At 50.1% G+C, this 17,858-nt stretch overlaps 4 protein-coding genes across 5 annotated transcripts; 3 read left to right on the top strand and 1 right to left on the bottom strand.

The window, feature by feature from the left end:
- Nucleotides 1-28: 28 nt before the first annotated feature.
- LOC9640662 (probable amidase At4g34880) lies at nucleotides 29-1,883 on the top strand. Its single transcript, XM_002971973.2, has 5 exons — nucleotides 29-559; nucleotides 612-826; nucleotides 891-1,127; nucleotides 1,179-1,371; nucleotides 1,433-1,883. The coding sequence occupies exons 1-5, from the start codon at nucleotides 56-58 to the stop codon at nucleotides 1,790-1,792; spliced, it is 1,509 nt and encodes a 502-aa protein (XP_002972019.1). The 5' UTR covers nucleotides 29-55; the 3' UTR covers nucleotides 1,793-1,883.
- Nucleotides 1,813-3,084, bottom strand: LOC112346883 (peptidyl-prolyl cis-trans isomerase FKBP16-1, chloroplastic-like). Of its 2 annotated transcripts, none has more exons than XM_024676721.1 (6): nucleotides 2,731-3,084; nucleotides 2,596-2,683; nucleotides 2,431-2,541; nucleotides 2,294-2,380; nucleotides 2,150-2,241; nucleotides 1,813-2,102 (listed from the first exon to the last, which is right to left on the bottom strand). In XM_024676721.1, exons 1-6 carry the CDS (start codon nucleotides 2,786-2,788, stop codon nucleotides 1,957-1,959), a joined length of 582 nt encoding a protein of 193 aa, XP_024532489.1. In that variant the 5' UTR covers nucleotides 2,789-3,084; the 3' UTR covers nucleotides 1,813-1,956. The 2 variants fall into 2 exon arrangements, with proteins under 2 accessions (XP_024532489.1, XP_024532488.1); XM_024676720.1 differs by having other exon boundaries at nucleotides 1,836-2,102; nucleotides 2,157-2,241; nucleotides 2,731-3,070.
- Nucleotides 2,951-5,844, top strand: LOC9640661 (phospholipid--sterol O-acyltransferase). The gene is made up of 15 exons (XM_002971972.2): nucleotides 2,951-3,260; nucleotides 3,333-3,468; nucleotides 3,556-3,700; nucleotides 3,769-3,938; nucleotides 4,001-4,077; nucleotides 4,125-4,302; nucleotides 4,365-4,521; nucleotides 4,577-4,676; nucleotides 4,732-4,826; nucleotides 4,887-4,938; nucleotides 4,990-5,061; nucleotides 5,127-5,295; nucleotides 5,351-5,455; nucleotides 5,516-5,600; nucleotides 5,652-5,844. Exons 1-15 carry the CDS (start codon nucleotides 2,979-2,981, stop codon nucleotides 5,731-5,733), a joined length of 1,905 nt encoding a protein of 634 aa, XP_002972018.2. The 5' UTR covers nucleotides 2,951-2,978; the 3' UTR covers nucleotides 5,734-5,844.
- Nucleotides 5,845-5,939: 95 nt separating this feature from the next.
- Nucleotides 5,940-8,517, top strand: LOC112346881 (pentatricopeptide repeat-containing protein At1g63330-like). The gene has a single exon (XM_024676713.1). The coding sequence runs from the start codon at nucleotides 5,947-5,949 to the stop codon at nucleotides 8,467-8,469; it is 2,523 nt and encodes an 840-aa protein (XP_024532481.1). The 5' UTR covers nucleotides 5,940-5,946; the 3' UTR covers nucleotides 8,470-8,517.
- Nucleotides 8,518-17,858: the final 9,341 nt, after the last annotated feature.

Here is a 17,858-nt window from a genome sequence, read left to right as displayed (position 1 = left end):
GGGGGCAACTTAGTGGAAAGTGGAACAAAGTGGAAAGAAACAAGCTTTCATAGTAATGGCGTTCTTACTCACCGTCGCGGTGCTGCTCGCGGCGTGCTCTCTCTCCGGCACTCGATCGCCCATCCTAGAGGCGAGCGTGGAAGAAATCCAGCAGGCCTTCCGGTCCGGGAGCCTCACCTCGCGCGAGATCGTCGGCTTCTACCTGGATCGAATCGTCCACCTCAATCCCACGCTCAACGGAGTCATCCAGCTCAACCCCGACGCTCTTGCCCTGGCCGATGAGGCAGACGCACAGAGGCGGCAAAGCAGCGCAGTTGCTCAGGGGCTCCATGGAATCCCAGTGCTGCTCAAGGACTCCATCGCCACTGCCGATAGGATGGGCACCACTGCGGGCTCTCTGGCCTTACTGGGCTCCAAAGTTCCTCGGGACGCTGGCATTGTGGCCAGGCTCCGGAGGGCCGGAGCGATCATTCTTGGCAAGACCAACCTCAGCGAATGGATGAACTTTCGATCCACAAACTCCACCAGCGGCTGGAGTGCGCTTGGCGGTCAGACAAAGGTATGACCTCGGATCCATAAGTTCTCAGTGATCTTTCACATTCTTGCCATAGAATCCTTACAATCTGGACGAAAGCCCGTGCGGATCCAGCAGTGGCTCCGCGGTGGCGGTAGCGGCCAACATGGTTTCGGTCTCGGTAGGGACCGAGACGGATGGATCGATCCTCTGCCCCTCAAGCGTGAATGCGGTGGTGGGAATCAAGCCCACGGTCGGCCTCACAAGCCGAGCTGGCGTCATCCCAATCTCGCACACCCAGGATACGGTCGGGTAAGCCCAGTCAAACACGGTCAATTTTGTCAAACCCGATCAACGCTGGCCGAGCTTTTCGCAGGCCGATGTGCCGGAGCGTGGCGGATGCCGTGGCGGTGCTGGACGCCATAGCCGGAGCCGACCCGAGAGACCGGCAAACTCTATTCATTTCCAAATACATCCCTCGGGGAGGATACAAGCAGTTCTTGAGGCGGGATGGGCTTCGCGGTAAGCGGCTTGGCATTGCTCCTGTTCCTTTCTTTCAGGGAATCCGGGAGGACGAGATTGCCGCCGTAGACAAGATGATCTCAATCGCCAAGTTAAGTTTCACGAGCCTCTTCACTCATCAAACTGTCTGATCCATCCCCAGATCTCGTGGAGCGGTGATTGTCGAGAACTTGACGCTCCCTCACGCAGATGAGATCCTCTCGGGCGTGAGCGAGGATCTGGTTCTTCGTACGAATTTCAAGGTGGAGCTCAACCAGTACCTTGCTCAGCTCGTCAAGAGCCAGGTCCGGAGCCTCGAGGACGTGATCAAGTTCAACATCCAGCACGCTGACAAGGTAAGTGGACGACACTCTCGTAAAAGGACCACCTTTCACAAACTTCTTTCCAAGTTTCCAGGAGATGAAGCTCTTTGGCCAGGAAATATTCCTCGAGTCACAGGCAACCAAAGGCACGCATTCCAAGGACTACAAGGAGGCCGTCAAACGAAATCAGTTCCTCACAAAGCATGGGATTGATCATCTTTTTGAGACGCACAAGCTGGATGCGCTGATCGGAGCAATGCCATCTCTCATGACTGCTCCTGCGGCGATTGCTGGCTATCCTGCCATCACCATTCCTGCGGGATACCTCTCCTCCACGGGCGTTCCATTTGGAATTGGAATTCTGGGAACCAAAGGCTCTGAACCAACTCTTATAGAGATTGCTTTTGACTTGGAGCAGGCAACCCTTGTCCGAAAACCTCCACCTTCGATGTAAATAGTTCGTGGATTTCATGCTGTGTAGAACTTCAATGCTGGAGTTTGCGGGATAGAATGTTTCTAAGCACATACAACGTGATGAACTTTTACATGGGTTTTCATGATCAAGTTCCGTCACTAATCTTCACCAGCTCGATCTCGAACAGCAATGGTTTCTGGAAGCTATTCATCAGCCTCCGTCCAGCTGCGGCTGTTGTTGGCTGAGGCTGCATTGATTCTTGGGTCCAGCCCAAGTCTGGATTGACAAGAATTCTCCGCTTTCCCCCGAGCTTCATGCCTTCCATGCCGAGTTCTACAGCTCGAGGAACCTGGAAGTTCCAAAAGGTCACACTTTTTTCTCCATGCCAAGCATTACATCTTACTGTTCTTCCACCCAGTTGGAACGTTAGAACGTCTCCAACGTCGTCTTTGCCTTCGTTCCCGTAACCCAGCGAATCAAGATACATGCTGTTTCTTCGATGCGTGAGACTCGGAAAGATCATGGGCAGCGGACTCTTACCCGTTTAATCGATATATAACGTATTGAACCGAGACGACATCGCCGGGGGCCACTGTTCTTCCCGAGCCAGCGTCGAGTTCTCTAAATCTGATCGATGAAAGGATGTGACAAGGAGCGAGATCGATCGAGAAACTTACCTTATTCCCGATGGCAGAGTTATAATTGGACCCTGGGCTCTCTCTTTCTCCTCGCGACGAGCTTCGCCGGCCTCCCTTGCCTCTTCCAAGTTTGTGTAGAGCTTCCTGGCACTGCAAAACGCAAAAAATCTATGCCAGAAGAACAGCGAGGAAAGAAAATAAGACCTCGGCGAAGAGGGCAGTGAGAGCGCTGAAGCTGCCGCAATTCCATGGCCCAGGAACAAGATTTCTCTGCGTGTTCGCCTCACACTCTCTGCAAGAACACAAAATCTACTCTCTAAAGCTCTATCAAAATCTTACCTTGGGCTTGACAGTAGAATTGAGTGGAGTAGCAGCGAGCACGGAGCAAAGTCGTCATAGAAAACCAGATTAAACTCTAAAATGGTTGTTGGCATGGTAGATCTTCCAAGAGCAAGATGGATGAGATGGGCCATACCATAAACCCAACACGATTTTATCGTTGAAAGTCCTCCCTTGCCTAGGGGCCTCGCTTTTTTCAATCCCTCCAATTGCTAGCCTAGTTAGAATGTCGCTGCGAGTACCATTCGATGATCCGATGCCGCGGCGGTACTGGCAGCAATCGGGCGCTGGCAATGGCGCCGCTCCTCCTCTTCCTCCTCCTCCTCCTCGGCCTAGGGTTATCGCCGATCGCGCTGGGAGCCGGCGTGGACGCCAGGAACTGGGGCACCGATGAGCACCATCGCAAATTCTCGGGCGTCATCATCCCCGGATTCATGTCCACGCGCCTCCGCTCGTGGTCGCTGCTGGATTGCCCCTTCTCGCCGCTCAATTTCAACCCGCTAGACCCGGTGTGGCTCGACACTAGAAAGGTGAGCTCCCACTCTTCTTAGTTTGGTCGCGAGCTTTCTATATACTAGCAATGATTGATGGTGCTCGCACAGGTCTTGTCGGTCCCATACTGCTGGATGAAGTGCATGGTGCTGGATCCCGTGAACCAGACGGATCATCCAGAGTGTAAATCGCGACCCGACAGTGGCATCGCCGCGATCAGCGAGCTTGATCCAGGCTATATCACTGGTAAGAGGAGGAGAGTTCTTTCTATATCTCGATTGAGTCGTAGAGCTGTATGGTCTTTTGCTTGTTTGGTCTTCTTTTTTCTCTCAGGGCCTCTTTCCTCGGTCTGGAAGGACTGGGTTGCTTGGTGCGTAGAATTTGGAATCGAGGCGGAGTCTATCGTCGCGGCACCGTATGACTGGAGGCTCGCGGGGTCTGCTCTTGAGGCACGAGACCTCTACTTTCACAGGCTAAGGTTTGAGAAACTTCTCGTTCTTGTTCTAGTTCCTTGTTCTTGGAGCTGACAACTACTTTCTCGTCCAGGCTAACTTTCGAAACATGTCGAAAGCTTCGAGGGGGCCCGTCGCTCGTCTTCGCTCACTCGCTCGGGAACAACGTGTTTCGGTATTTTTTGGAGTGGCTCAAGCAAGAGATTGCTCCAAAGGACTACTTGATGTGGATCGATGATCACATATTCGCATATCATGCTCTTGGTGCGATGCGATGGAACTGTGCTTTTGTGTTGGCGTTTCTCAGCTGGTTTCTTCTATCGCAGGTGCGCCATTCCTGGGAGCTGCAGAAACAGTGAAAGGGTGGCTATCTGGAGTGACATTTGGGCTTCCTATTGCCGAGGTTTGGAGCTTTGTTTTGCTGATTGTTTTTTCTCATGATCGTATCAGGGGACGGCCAGGTCGATGCTTTCAACTTTCAGCTCGGGATTATGGATGCTACCATTTTCTCCGAGCTGTGTTCCCCCGACGAAAGCATGCTGCTGTACAGGGCGAGATTCCTGCAATGAGGACGATGCTTTCAGCTGGCCTATGGACGTTCTTAAGATCGACGTGCCGATGGATGCTGGTAAAGACGTGTAAAGCTTTCCAACTCTTTTTTACTGTTTTTCATCCTCTCTTCTTTCTCAGGTGTCTCTTTGGAGTTGAACCCGTTACCAACTTTACCAGAGTGTTCTCTTCCTTTTCAGCGAACCTATCCTGCTCAGAAAATAGCAGATGGAACTATTTTCCTAGAGAACCTGGATATTGACGCAGATGGAAAATCCGCATTTGAGCTGCTCAAGAAGTGTGGGACGAGTTCGAGTTTATCTCCGCAACTAACATGCGTGCTTTTTTTCCAGATACTACTTGGATGATCCTGTACTTAATCCACTCACCCCATGGGAGAGACCACCTATCAAGAACGTGTACTGTATCTATGGCGTCAATCTGAAAACGGAGGTAAATAACAAGCCATTCCTGATGTTTATGGAAAGTAACATCAAGCAATCATCAGGTTGGGTATCATTTTGCACCGACTGGGAGGCCATTTCCAGACAATTGGATGATGAAAGATGTCTTTTATGAGACGGATGGCACTCTTGTGTCGAGGTAATACAAATTTCGCTGTTGCTGTTGTTTTAAGGAAATACTGTTCGTTCTCTTCTGCAGGTCGGGTGTAGAAGTGCAAGGATCTCCAAGTGCTGTAACCGGGGATTCAACGGTATCTGATGCTATTTGGCTCTAGAAGTTTAAAGTAACTTGGAACTTTCAGGTGCCATACAACTCGCTTTCGTGGTGTAAGACATGGCTGGGCGAACAAGTAAACGTGACGCGGGCTCCTCAGGTGAAGATTGTTGTCCTGTTGTTGCAACATGCTGTTGAAACGCGTTTCGGTTTTCTATCTTCAAGACGGCACACGATGGCTCAGACGTCCAAGAGCTTTTCAACGTTGAGCATCGCCCTGGAGGCGACATTCCTGTCAACGTGAGCCGAGACAACAGAATGAAGTATATCACGTACTATGAAGATGCGCTGTCCATACCCGGAAAGAAGACCGCCGTCTGGGAAGTCGACAAGAGTAAGTGTTGTCTTGGATTACATTTGTGTTCGTCGGGAGTAACTTGGTTGTGCAGTCGACCACAGAAACTTGGTTCGATCTCCGGTTCTGCTCAGGGAGCTTTGGCTGGAGATCTTGCACGACTCCCATCCTCAGGCAACCCGAAGTTTTGTGTCCAAAGGTACAACTTCAGTGTGACTAAAGAGTAGAAAACACGACGCTCATCTTCGATGAAAAGCAGCCAAGAGGGAACCTATGCGAGACGAGGATTGCTTCTGGGACTACTCCAAAGCACGGTGTGCTATGATGCAGCGATGCGAATACAGGTAGGCGTCGTTGTTGAATCGAGCTACACCTGAAAAAAACTCATGTCACAGGTATGTCTTTGGCGACGTCCATCTCGGACAGAGCTGCCGGTTGAAAGCTTCAACTGGCACACACATTTTACATTACTTGTAAAGGCGAGATACGCAGAACTTAGAGTTGGCTAACTGTAGATTCTTTGATAACTTTGGTTCCCATCTTCAAACTTGAGCTCGAGCAATCCCAGCCGTTCGTAGAGCTTAAGAATCCGACGGTCTGAATTTAACTTAGGTTGACCCGCGAATATGCTTGCAACGGCTCAAAGAATATCCCAGTGATCCTAGGGCATTTTATCCAATCGGATCACATATGTGTGGCGTTGTGAGCGGCAGCCATGGCGCTGCTGCCTCACAATGCATCGTAGCGCCACAACCCTCGCCATCGCCAAATCCCCGCCGAGGAGGAGGAGGAAGCGCAGCAGGTAATTGCAAGCCGCTACTCGCCGAGGATCCCCGATCAATCTCCGAGGCGCTGGAATCGCTGAGGCCAGGCCAGAGCGTCGTCGCCGCCCTCCGCGGCTGCAAGGGCCGCCTCCACCCCTCCGTCGCGGCCGCCATTCTCGCCCAGCTCGACGGCAATGCCGAGCTTGGCACCCAGTTCTACGACTGGGCCGCGGCTCTCCCGGGTTTCAAGCACACCATCTTCTCCTTCAACAAGTACCTCAATCTCCTCGTCAAGTCAGGCTCCCCCGCCAAGGCCATCGATCTCTTCCGCTCGCGCCTCCCGCCACGCTGCCGCCCCAATCACTTCACCTACAGCACGCTCCTCCGCGCGACTTACAAGGCCGGCGGCGACGTCGAGAGGACTCTCGGCTTCTTCCGCCGGATCCGGAGCTCCTCGCGCTCGGTTGCGGACTACAACATCGTGCTCCAGTCGCTGTGCCGCGCCGGCGAGACCGCCCGCGCGCTGGAGATCTTCCGTGGGGAGATGGCTCGCGACGGCGTAGCTCCCACCATCGTGACTTACAACACGATCATCAATGGGCTGTGCAAGAGCAACGAGCTTGGCGCAGGGATGGAGCTCTTCGAGGAGCTCGTGGAGAGAGGCCACCACCCCGACGTGGTGACTTACAACACGCTGATCGATAGCTTGTGCAAAGCCGGGGATCTGGAGGAGGCACGGCGGCTCCATGGCGACATGAGCTCTCGAAGTTGCGTCCCAAACGTCGTCACCTACAGCGTGCTCATCAACGGGCTGTGCAAGGTCGGCCGGATCGACGAGGCGCGAGAGCTCATCCAGGAGATGACGCGGAAGAGCTGCGACGTTCTTCCAAACATCATCACTTACAACTCGTTCCTCGACGGCCTTTGCAAGCAGTCCATGACGGCCGAGGCGTGCGAGCTGATGAGGAGCTTGCGAGATGGGAGCTTGAGAGTCTCTCCAGACACCGTGACTTTCAGCACGCTGATCGACGGGCTGTGCAAGTGTGGCCAGATCGACGAGGCTTGCAGCGTCTTCGACGACATGATCGCGGGTGGCTACGTTCCGAACGTTATCACCTACAACGCGCTCGTGAACGGGCTGTGCAAGGCGGACAAGATGGAGAGAGCCCACGCCATGATCGAGAGTATGGTGGACAAGGGCGTCACCCCGGACGTGATCACCTACAGCGTCCTGGTGGACGCCTTTTGCAAGGCCTCCCGCGTCGACGAGGCTCTGGAGCTCCTCCACGGCATGGCGTCGCGGGGATGCACGCCAAACGTGGTGACTTTCAACTCGATCATCGATGGACTCTGCAAGTCGGACCGATCGGGCGAGGCCTTCCAGATGTTCGACGACATGGCGCTCAAGCACGGCCTGGTCCCGGACAAGATCACGTACTGCACCTTGATCGATGGTCTCTTCCGGACGGGGCGGGCGGGTCAGGCCGAGGCGCTGCTCGACGCCATGCCCGACCCGGACACGTACGCTTTCAACTGCTGTATCAACGGACTTTCCAAGCTCGGGGACGTGTCGAGAGCGCTCCAGGTCTACAACCGGATGCTGGAGCTGGAGCTCGTGCCTGACAAAGTCACCTTCAACATTCTTATCGCGGGGGCTTGCAAGGCCGGCAACTTCGAGCAGGCATCCGCGCTCTTCGAGGAGATGGTGGCCAAGAACTTGCAGCCGGACGTGATGACTTTCGGGGCGCTCATCGACGGGCTGTGCAAGGCGGGACAGGTGGAGGCCGCGCGGGACATCCTCGATCTCATGGGGAATCTGGGAGTTCCTCCAAACGTGGTGACTTACAACGCGCTTGTCCACGGCCTGTGCAAGTCGGGCCGGATCGAGGAGGCCTGCCAGTTCCTGGAGGAGATGGTGAGCTCCGGCTGCGTGCCCGACTCCATCACTTACGGCTCGCTCGTCTACGCGCTCTGCCGGGCCTCGAGAACCGACGACGCTCTCCAGCTCGTGAGCGAGCTTAAGAGCTTTGGCTGGGATCCCGACACCGTGACTTACAACATCCTCGTGGACGGGCTGTGGAAGTCGGGCCAGACCGAGCAGGCGATCACTGTTCTTGAGGAGATGGTCGGCAAGGGTCACCAGCCGGACTCGTTCACCTTCGCGGCTTGCTTCAGTGGTCTCCACAGATCTGGGAACTTGGCCGGGACGATGGAGCTGCTGCGAGTGGTGCTGGGCAAGGGGATGCTGCCGGACGCCACCACTTGCAGCTCCATCCTCGACTGGGTTTGCCGGTCGGGAAAGCTAGACGACGTCAAGGCCATGATCAAAGAATTTGAGGCTTCTTCTCCAGCCGCGGCTGCTCTATCTCTGTGCGCTGCAAGGGTGGAAAAAGGTTCTTTGGCAGGAAAAACTTGTACAGACGAAGTATCCGGTGAAGTTTGTGTATAAGAATACCCTTCCTTACAAACAAATCACAAAAGAAGCTATTACAGTCTAGGAAGTACTTCGCAAACGTTTTGTTTGATTTAGAAACTACAAGAGGTGATACGTTGCCCGATTCGTGTAGGCTCAGGCATTGCGAACTAATAGAGCCAGTGATGCAGTTTCTCACGCGCGAAAGAAATGCGACCAGGAAGGAAAAAGAGCAAGTCTAACAGCACCCGGAAGCATTCGTAGCGTGGCTTTAGTGACCAGTTCGCCACAACTTCGCTGCAGTGAATCACAACCTCTTTTACTTGATGAAGTCCAAGTAAATCCTTGAGAACCATCACGTTGGGTGGTGTGGAATCATGCACGTGAAGATGAACAGTCATATCCTTGCACTTGGTGACACCTCCAGGCACAACTGACTGCAACACAGATCGAACCTGCAGTCAGTATGTATTGTCTCCAAAGCCAAACAAAGAGAAGAGACTGTCCATGGTCATCTTGTGTTCGCTGTTAACTGAGGGAGCTTGGAGGTGTCACCAAGCGTAAGGATGTGGCTGTTCATCTTCACGTGCAAGATCCCACACCGCCCACCGTGATGGTTCTCAAGGATTTACTTGGAGTTCATCAAGTGGAAGACATCGTGATTCACTGCAGCCAAGTTGTGGCCGACTGGGAACTCCTGGCACTGAAGCCAAGCTACGAATGCTACCGGGTGCTGTTCGACTTGCTCTTCTTTTTTCCTGGTCGCATTTTTCACGCGTGAGAAGTAGCAATGCCTGATCTTTGTCAAGTTCTTATTGAAAATCAACTGCATGACTACTAACTTTCACGAAAGATGAATTGGTACCTCTTGTGGTTTTGCGAGTCACGATGTTGATGCTCGTCCTTGTGAGTTTTCTGCACAGGTTCCACTGGAGCTACCGCCACATGGAGAGGAGACTGGAGTTCTTCTCGCTCCTACCTCTTTGAAATAGAGAGAAAAGTTTATGGTAAGAGTCAAGGCAAGTGTCACAGCATGAAATCCTGCACCGGCGCCAGGGATTTGGAGAGAGGGAGGAGGATCCACATCCACACAGGATATGACTCCAATCCAATCCTCGTGTGGCCAGTAGCTTGATCAACATGTATGGGAAATGCGGCAATGGAGGCTCGATGGGTTTTCGATCGAATCCAAGACAGGGTTGTACTGGTCTGCGTTTCATTTGAGTGTTTTGCGTTGATCTTTCCTATCAAGAGTGGACAGCCATGATTCTTTCTTGCCTTAGATCTCTTTTCAAGATGATTCGTGTAAAAAGATGTGAGCTCTACTCTTACGTCCCCCATGCGCTGCTCCAGATGCTGCTAGCTTCGTGCCCGAGCCTAGAGGTTTTGAACAGTGTAACTCTTGCGTTGTGGACATGCGATGTGACAACCTTCGTAAGTTGGCGTTATATGAGGTGGATGCCATCGCCAATCTCTCCCAGTCTCGCCTATGGTTTTGAGGCTTGCTCCAATGCATTGACAGTGAACACAAGATGACCATGGATAGTCTCTTTTCTTTGTTAATCTGGAGACAATACAACTATTTCTTCATGTGGATCTTGACTATTCTTCTTTGGTTTTTTTTCTTTGTTAAATCTTACTGATTGATTTGTGTTACAGTCATTTGTGCCCGGAGGTGTCACCAAGCGCGAGGATGTGTCTCTACATACAAGATCCCACACCCCCCAACATGGTCTCCCAGTGATGTGGACCTCCTGAATCGCGGTGGAGTACACTGCTCCCCATTTGGTCCCATGGAGAGCTTCGAGGGAGAGCTTTGTGAGGGAGCCAACAGCAGTGACTATCTGGTCATCACCATCCTTGCTATACTCGAGCACAACAGTGAGTTCCTTGAGGCAGCTGGGAGCCTTGTACTTGGCACGGTGGAGAATGCTGGAGATTATATCCTGCTCCTCTGTGTAATCATCCACCTCCACGCTTTGCCCTCCAACCTATAATGAAAATGGGGCCCGGGCTTAAAAAAATTTACGAAATGCATCTCAGCTCACGGCAAGCAATGTGGATTTTTGAGGCAAGGCAGACTGATCTATAAAGATTCCTTCTTTCTTTGCAGATCACAAGCGATCTTGCCATGAAATCACTTTGATTATTTAGGGTTTAGGAAGAAGAAATTCACATAAGAAAAGTTCTGCCAACTTCAAAGTCTAGGCGAAGCACAAGCGTCAAAGGCCCCACGTATGACGCGCTATTCACAAGAAGACTTTGAACTAGTCGCGTTATGTATTGTAGGTCAAGAGGGTCTTTTTCCTATATAAATGATAAAATCGCCCAAACTTCCATTCTACTTGAGAGCTCGAGAAATAGGCAAGGAACACATCCCTATACACGCAGGATCACGAAAATGGTGCTATTTGGCGGAGAGGTAGCGCCAACTCAGAGGAGCGGCTTGCTTCTTCTTCTTTCTCTATTCCTGCTGCTTGCGATCTGGATCCCAGGCGGCGGTTGTAGCAGCGGTGTAGATTCATCCTATGAGGTCACCCAATACGGGTATGAAGCTCCTGGATCGATCCAGCGGATGATCCAGCCAGCGATTGGGTCGATTGGACGACGGTGGCTACTGGAGAAATCCAAATCCAGCAAGGAAACGATCACGCTCTCGCACGAGGCGATCGCTGGGATCGTGGTCGGACTGTTCCTCGCGATTGCCTTAGTGGTTCTTGCGGTCTATGTGTGCCGGACGCGCAAGTACGTCGCGCAGCGGCAGGAGGCGTCGCTGGCGAGAAGGAGAGCGGCGAAGCTGGGCGGGGCGGGGGTGGATCTCGAGGCCTATTCAGAGGAGGGCAGCAGCAGTGGCGGCCGCTCCTTCATGCCCACTCCAGAAAGACCTCTGTTTCCATCCAGCACTGGAAGATGAAGAAAGAAACTAATCGATTTGAGCCATAGACCAGAGCAATGTAAAGATACTTGATTTTTCTTGCGAATCAGCGTCGTATACAATTAATTTATGATTGTCAATTCGAGGGGGAGGTACACCTCCAAAGGGGTGGGTGGTGCCTAATTTACAAATAACACATATATTTCATTATTTGCCACATTTAGGGTTTGGTTTAGGATTCAAATCCTAAAAGACCTTGCTTGGAGAGCCCTTCAGCACAAGAGCTTTCAAGAAGTCTACAAGCCAGCTCTGTATAGATTAGGGCATCCCAGTGAATTCTAAACCATGGATCATTCCTAAACGTCCAGAATCTGAAAATGAAGCGAAGTTAACCAATCGATTCCTGAAGCAAAATCGCCATTCTTGTTTCTCGTGCTTCATCAAAATCCCAAGCCAACTAGTTTTTTGCTCTTGATCAGTATGTGCTAGTGAGAAGGACAAGGTCGATTGGATTTGTTCTTACCCCCTAGTCAAAAGGAGAAGCGATGGGATTTAACAACTTTCTGCAAAACTAGCAAGTCAAGCATGAAGTGTCTAAGCAGATTGACGAGGTGAAGGGGAGCCTCCTTGGGAAGTATCTGAGCTTTCTTGACAACTCACAGGATAATGCAAACCAGACACAACCAGGTTTCATATGCACTGAGCAGTAGTATGTGGCAATGCGGACGTGGCAAGACCCCATGTGACAATCACATTTTGATTGCTTTAATTGCTTTTATAGCAAATTGGCACACTTTTAAGATTATGGGGATAAGAAAAGTGCAAAAACATTAATAAAGTTACACATGGCAAGAAATTTGTGCTTGTAGGCTTGGGAAAAAATAAAATTCAAAATAAAATTCTATCATGAAATAATTTTCAATTCTTGATTTTGATTCGTATAATGTTTGTAATCAGCGATTGGCAGGTGATGAAATGCCCTGAGAACACGTGAATACAGGTACATGATGAAATGTAAGAACTCACAAAAACATGGAATATATTTATATAAATTCCTTTTTAAGAGAATCTTGAGAATATTTTTCGCATTATTCTCCATGACTCTGCAAGTGGAAGTCACCTCCACATGAATTGAGTTTGGATGTCACCTCCAAATCCCAAAAGAACTTGAGTTCAAATCCACTTATTTTTGTTGTCCTCGATTGTGTCCCTTTGGCTCCTCTCCTCTCGAACCAGCAGCAATGCTATGAGGTTACAGTGCCATAAGTGATCAACTGTGTCAATGCCTTTCTTGCAGCCCAAGTGAGTCAGTCAGGTGAGTTAGGTCAAGGGCATCCATCATCCTCAGCATCCAGATGGTTCGGAGGAAGCTCCTTTGCATGGGACAGGGGGATGGGAAGCATTCCAATTCCAAAGTAGGGATGACAGTGGATTATTACAGCAGTGTGCCATTGCTGCGTATGCATGTGAGTGAGTGACAACCAACCGTGTCAAGGACTCCAATGGAAGATATCTTGCTAGAAGAAGATGAAAATGATGAAGAAGAGAAGGATGAAGGCATTTGACAACAGGTTAATGCTGTCTGAAGGAAGGCCATTCACAGCATTGAATGGGATTAAAAGGAAGGCACCACATCGAAATGCTAAGGACACAGAAGCTGAATGAATTTGCAAGTTTGGGACCATTGTGAGAACGATGTAAATTGCGAGGTGGACATGAAGGTTCTGTGGGTATCATGGCTCCAATTCAGCAACGAGAGTGCGAACTCATATCATCTGCGTACCATGTAGAGGTACCATGTTATGCTCAGACTGTTTGTCTTTATGGAGGAATGCAAAAGCAATCCTGGAGAGGATTGACCATGTCTATATTGCAAAGAGGGGCCATTTTTGGGAAGCAAAGGGACGCAAGACAGAAATGGAATAGAATAGAGATTCTCATGCTCATGAAATGGATGAGGCAGATGAAATAATGTCCAGTCTATTTTGTACACCTCCACAATCCTTATTGGCAGGAGAAGAGTTGACAACACCAGCTACTTGGCCTCAGCACACAAGGAGGCTCCCAGAATTCTGCAGCAGACTAGACTCTTGTTGCAAATGCTAGATGTTCTACTAGCTTCAATTTGATGATGGCTCGAGCAGTTTACTCCTGATTAATCGTAGTAGCAATATTGCTATTACAAGTGGACTCAATGGCTGAAGAATAAGCACCCTATCCAATAGCAAAAACACCTTGAGCCATCAAATGGTAGCAGCCAATCGCTCCATCAACAATCAAGAGCAAGAAACAGGAACAAAGAAAGGAAAAGTAATGAGCCACAAACCTAATACCATGAAGAGAAAAAACGAGTATATATTCATGAGTCTTTCACACTCTATATACAAGTTATTCCTGATTGTTGCGTGATTCCTGGAGACCCAAGCAGATCAACAATTGCTAACTTCCAGTGTATTGCTTCATCTATTGACACTCCACTCGTATCTTTTGACAATGTCAACACACCCTCCTATGCCATGAACCTCTGCTCCATCAGCTTCCAGCCCTTGATTGCCCTCGAGGTCTTGAACCTGTTCTTCTTCTCGTTGCTTTTCTCAGCTTCCAGTCCTTTTGCTTCCAGCCCTTGATCGCCCTCGAGGCCTTCAACCTGTTCTTCTTCTAGTTGCAACAGGCCTTCAACGTGTTCTACCCGTTGCTCCAGGCCCAGTCCCTGTTCTTCTCGTTCCTCTAATCCCCTCTTCCCATCTCGTTCTTCTAATCGGTCTGATCCTGGGGGAAGCAAACGACAGCAAGCTAACGTCTTACCTCTTATAGCTTTGCAAATTCTCTTGCGGCATTGCCGATGCCTCCACAAAGTGGAGCGATGCTCCAAATCCAAACGCTCGTTGCTTCCTAAAAATTCCAACGCTGGGGATTCTGTCATCCAAGTGATATTTCAAAAATCCCTTGTTCCAATTCATCCAATCTCACACACTGCTCGCATTTCCATCGCAAGCAGCGATGGAAAGACTTCGACAAGCAGGCTGCAGAGCGCCGCAAGGAGGACGAATGGCGAGGAGGAGAGGAAGAGCGATGGAAGAGAAGAATCCCTGACGTGGAAGCGATGCTTGATCGCGCCCAATCCGCGTAGCTCACATTGCCCATGTTGGGATCGCTCCATCCCCCGACGTGGCGACTTACAACCAGCTCTGATCGATAGCTTGTGCAAAGCGGGGGATCTCGAGCAGGCCTGGCGCTTCATGGCGACATGAGCGCGTCGTCACCTACAGCATCAACGGCGGCTCGAGGTGTTACAAATATACCAGGCTAGTCATGACGTTGATGTTCAATATAAACTTGACAAAGATCACGCATCGCTACTAATAGAGCCAGTGATGCAGTTTCTCACGTGCGAAAGAAATGCGACCAAAGAGTAAGTCAAACAGCACCCAGAAGCATTTGTAACCTGGCTTTAGCGCCACCAACACGTGAAGATGAACAGTCACATCCTTGCACTTGGTGACACCTCCAGGCACAAATGACTGCAACACAGATCGATCAGCAAGAAACACAAGACAAATAAAAAAAAACGAACCTGAAGAGAACAGCAGTCAGTATGTATCGTCTCCAAAGCCAAACAAAGAGAAGAGACTGTCCATGGTCATCTTGTGTTCGCTGTTAACTGAGGGAGCTTGGAGGTGTCACCAAGCGTAAGGATGTGGCTGTTCATCTTCACGTGCAAGATCCCACACCGCCCACCGTGATGGTTCTCAAGGATTTACTTGGAGTTCATCAAGTGGAAGACATCGTGATTCACAGCAGCCAAGTTGTGGCGGACTGGGAACTCCTGGCACTGAAGCCAAGCTATGAATGCTACCGAGTGCTGTTCGACTTGCTCTTCTTTTTTCCTGGTCGCATTTTTTCACGCGTGAGAAGTAGCAATGCCTGATCTTTGTCAAGTTCTTATTGAAAATCAACTGCATGACTACTAAGTTTCACGAAAGATGAATTGGTACCTCTTGTGGTTTTGCGAGTCACGATGTTGATGCTCGTCCTTGTGAGTTTTCTGCACAGGTTCCACTGGAGCTACCGCCACATAGAGAGGAGACTGGAGTCCTCTCGCTCCTACCTCTTTGAAATAGAGAGAAAAGTTTATGGTTAGAGTCAAGGACAGCATGAAATCCTGCACCGGCGCCAGGAATTTGGAGAGAGGGAGGAGGATCCACATCCACACAGGATATGGCTCCAATCCAATCCTCGTGTGGCCAGTAGCTTGATCAACATGTATGGGAAATGCAGAAATGGAGGCTCGATGGGTTTTCGATCGAATCCAAGACAGGGTTGTAGTGGTCTGCGTTTCATTTGAGTGTTTTGCGTTGATCTTTCCCATCAAGAGTGGACAGCCATGATTCTTTCTTGCCTTAGATCTCTTTTCAAGATGATTCGTGTAAAAAGATGTGAGCTCTACTCTTACGTCCCCCATGCGCTGCTCCAGATGCTGCTAGCTTCGTGCCCGAGCCTAGAGGTTTTGAACAGTGTAACTCTTGCGTTGTGGACACGCGATGTGACAACCTTCGTAAGTTGGCGTTATATGGACACTGGAAGGTGGATGCCATCGCCAATCTCTCCCAGTCTCGCCTATGGTTTTGAGGCTTGCGCTCCAATGCATTGACAGTGAACACAAGATGACCATGGACAGTCTCTTTTCTTTGTTAATCTGGAGACAATACAACTGTTTCTTAATGTGGATCTTGACTATTCTTCTTTGTTTTTTTTTTCTTTGTTAAATCTTATTGATTGATTTGTGTTACAGTGATTTGTGCCCACAAATAAATCATTTGTGCCCGGAGGTGTCACCAAGCGCGAGGATGTGTCTCTACATACAAGATCCCACACCCCCCAACATGGTCTCCCAGTGATGTGGAGCTCCTGAATCGCGGTGGAGTACGCTGCTCCCCATTTGGTCCCATGGAGAGCTTCGAGGGAGAGCTTTGTGAGGGAGCCAACAGCAGTGACTATCTGGTCATCACCATCCTTGCTATACTCGAGCACAACAGTGAGTTCCTTGAGGCAGCTGGGAGCCTTGTACTTGGCACGGTGGAGAATGCTGGAGATTATATCCTGCTCCTCTGTGTAATCATCCACCTCCACGCTTTGCCCTCCAAACTATAATGAAAATGGCGCCCAGGCTTAAAAAATTTTAAGCTGCTGCTCGAAATGCATCTCAGCTCACGGCAAGCAATGTGGATTTTTGAGGCAAGGAAGACTGATCTATAAAGATTCCTTCTTTCTTTGCAGATCACAAGCGATCTTGCCATGAAATGACTTTGATTGTTTAGGGTTTAGGAAGAAGAAATTCACATAAGAAAAGTTCTGCCAACTTCAAGGTCTAGGCGAAGCCACGTATGACGCGCTATTCACAAGAAGACTTTGAACTAGTCGCGTTATGTATTGTAGGTCAAGAGGGTCTTTTTCCTATATAAATGATATCCAAACTTCCATTCTACTTGAGAGCTCGAGAAATAGGCAACGAACACATCCCTATACACGCAGGATCACGAAAATGGTGCTATTTGGCGGAGAGGTAGCGCCAACTCAGAGGAGCGGCTTGCTTCTTCTTCTTTCTCTATTCCTGCTGCTTGCGATCTGGATCCCAGGCGGCGGTTGTAGCAGCGGTGTAGATTCATCCTATGAGGTCACCCAATACGGGTATGAAGCTCCTGGATCGATCCAGCGGATGATCCAGCCAGCGATTGGGTCAATTGGACGACGGTGGCTACTGGAGCAATCCAAATCCAGCAAGGAAACGATCACGCTCTCGCACGAGGCGATCGCTGGGCTCGTGGTGGGACTGTTCCTCGCGATTGCCTTAGTGGTTCTTGCGGTCTATGTGTGCCGGACGCGCAAGTACGTCGCGCAGCGGCAGGAGGCGTCGCAGGCGAGAAGGAGAGCGGCGAAGCTGGGCGGGGCGGGGGTGGATCTCGAGGCCTATTCAGAGGAGGGCAGCAGCAGTGGCGGCCGCTCCTTCATGCCCACTCCACAAAGACCTCTGTTTCCATCCAGCACTGGAAGATGAAGAAAGAAACTATTCGATTTGAGCCATAGACCAGAGCAATGTAAAGATACTTGATTTTTCTTGCGAATCAGCGTTGTATAACACTTTATTTATGATTGTCAATTCGAGGGGGAGGTACACCTCCATAGGGGTGGGTGGTGCCTGGCAATTTACAAATAACATATTTCATTATTTGCCACATTTAGGGCTTGGTTTAAGCCATTTTCTAAGTTGATAGCAAGAAAATGCTCTTATCAAAGCTTAATGCTCCAAGCCAGTCTCCTCAAAGACCTTGCTCGATAAAATGCCACAATTTCATCACGTTGATGGCACACAAGCTTTCTGTCCACTATTCTAAGACTGTCGATATCACCCAAGAACTGGAGAGCCCTTCAGCACAAGAAGTCCACAAGCCAGCTGTCCATAGATCAGGGCGTCCCAGTGAATTCTAAACCATGGATCATTCCTAAACGTCCAGAATCTGAAAATGAAGCAAAGTTAACCAATCGATTCCTG

Source organism: Selaginella moellendorffii, unplaced genomic scaffold (genome assembly GCF_000143415.4).
Source record: "Selaginella moellendorffii unplaced genomic scaffold, v1.0 SELMOscaffold_18, whole genome shotgun sequence".
Lineage (NCBI taxonomy): Eukaryota > Viridiplantae > Streptophyta > Lycopodiopsida > Selaginellales > Selaginellaceae > Selaginella > Selaginella moellendorffii.
Note: the sequence above shows the minus strand (reverse complement) of the source record. Positions and strands in the feature narration are given on the sequence as shown.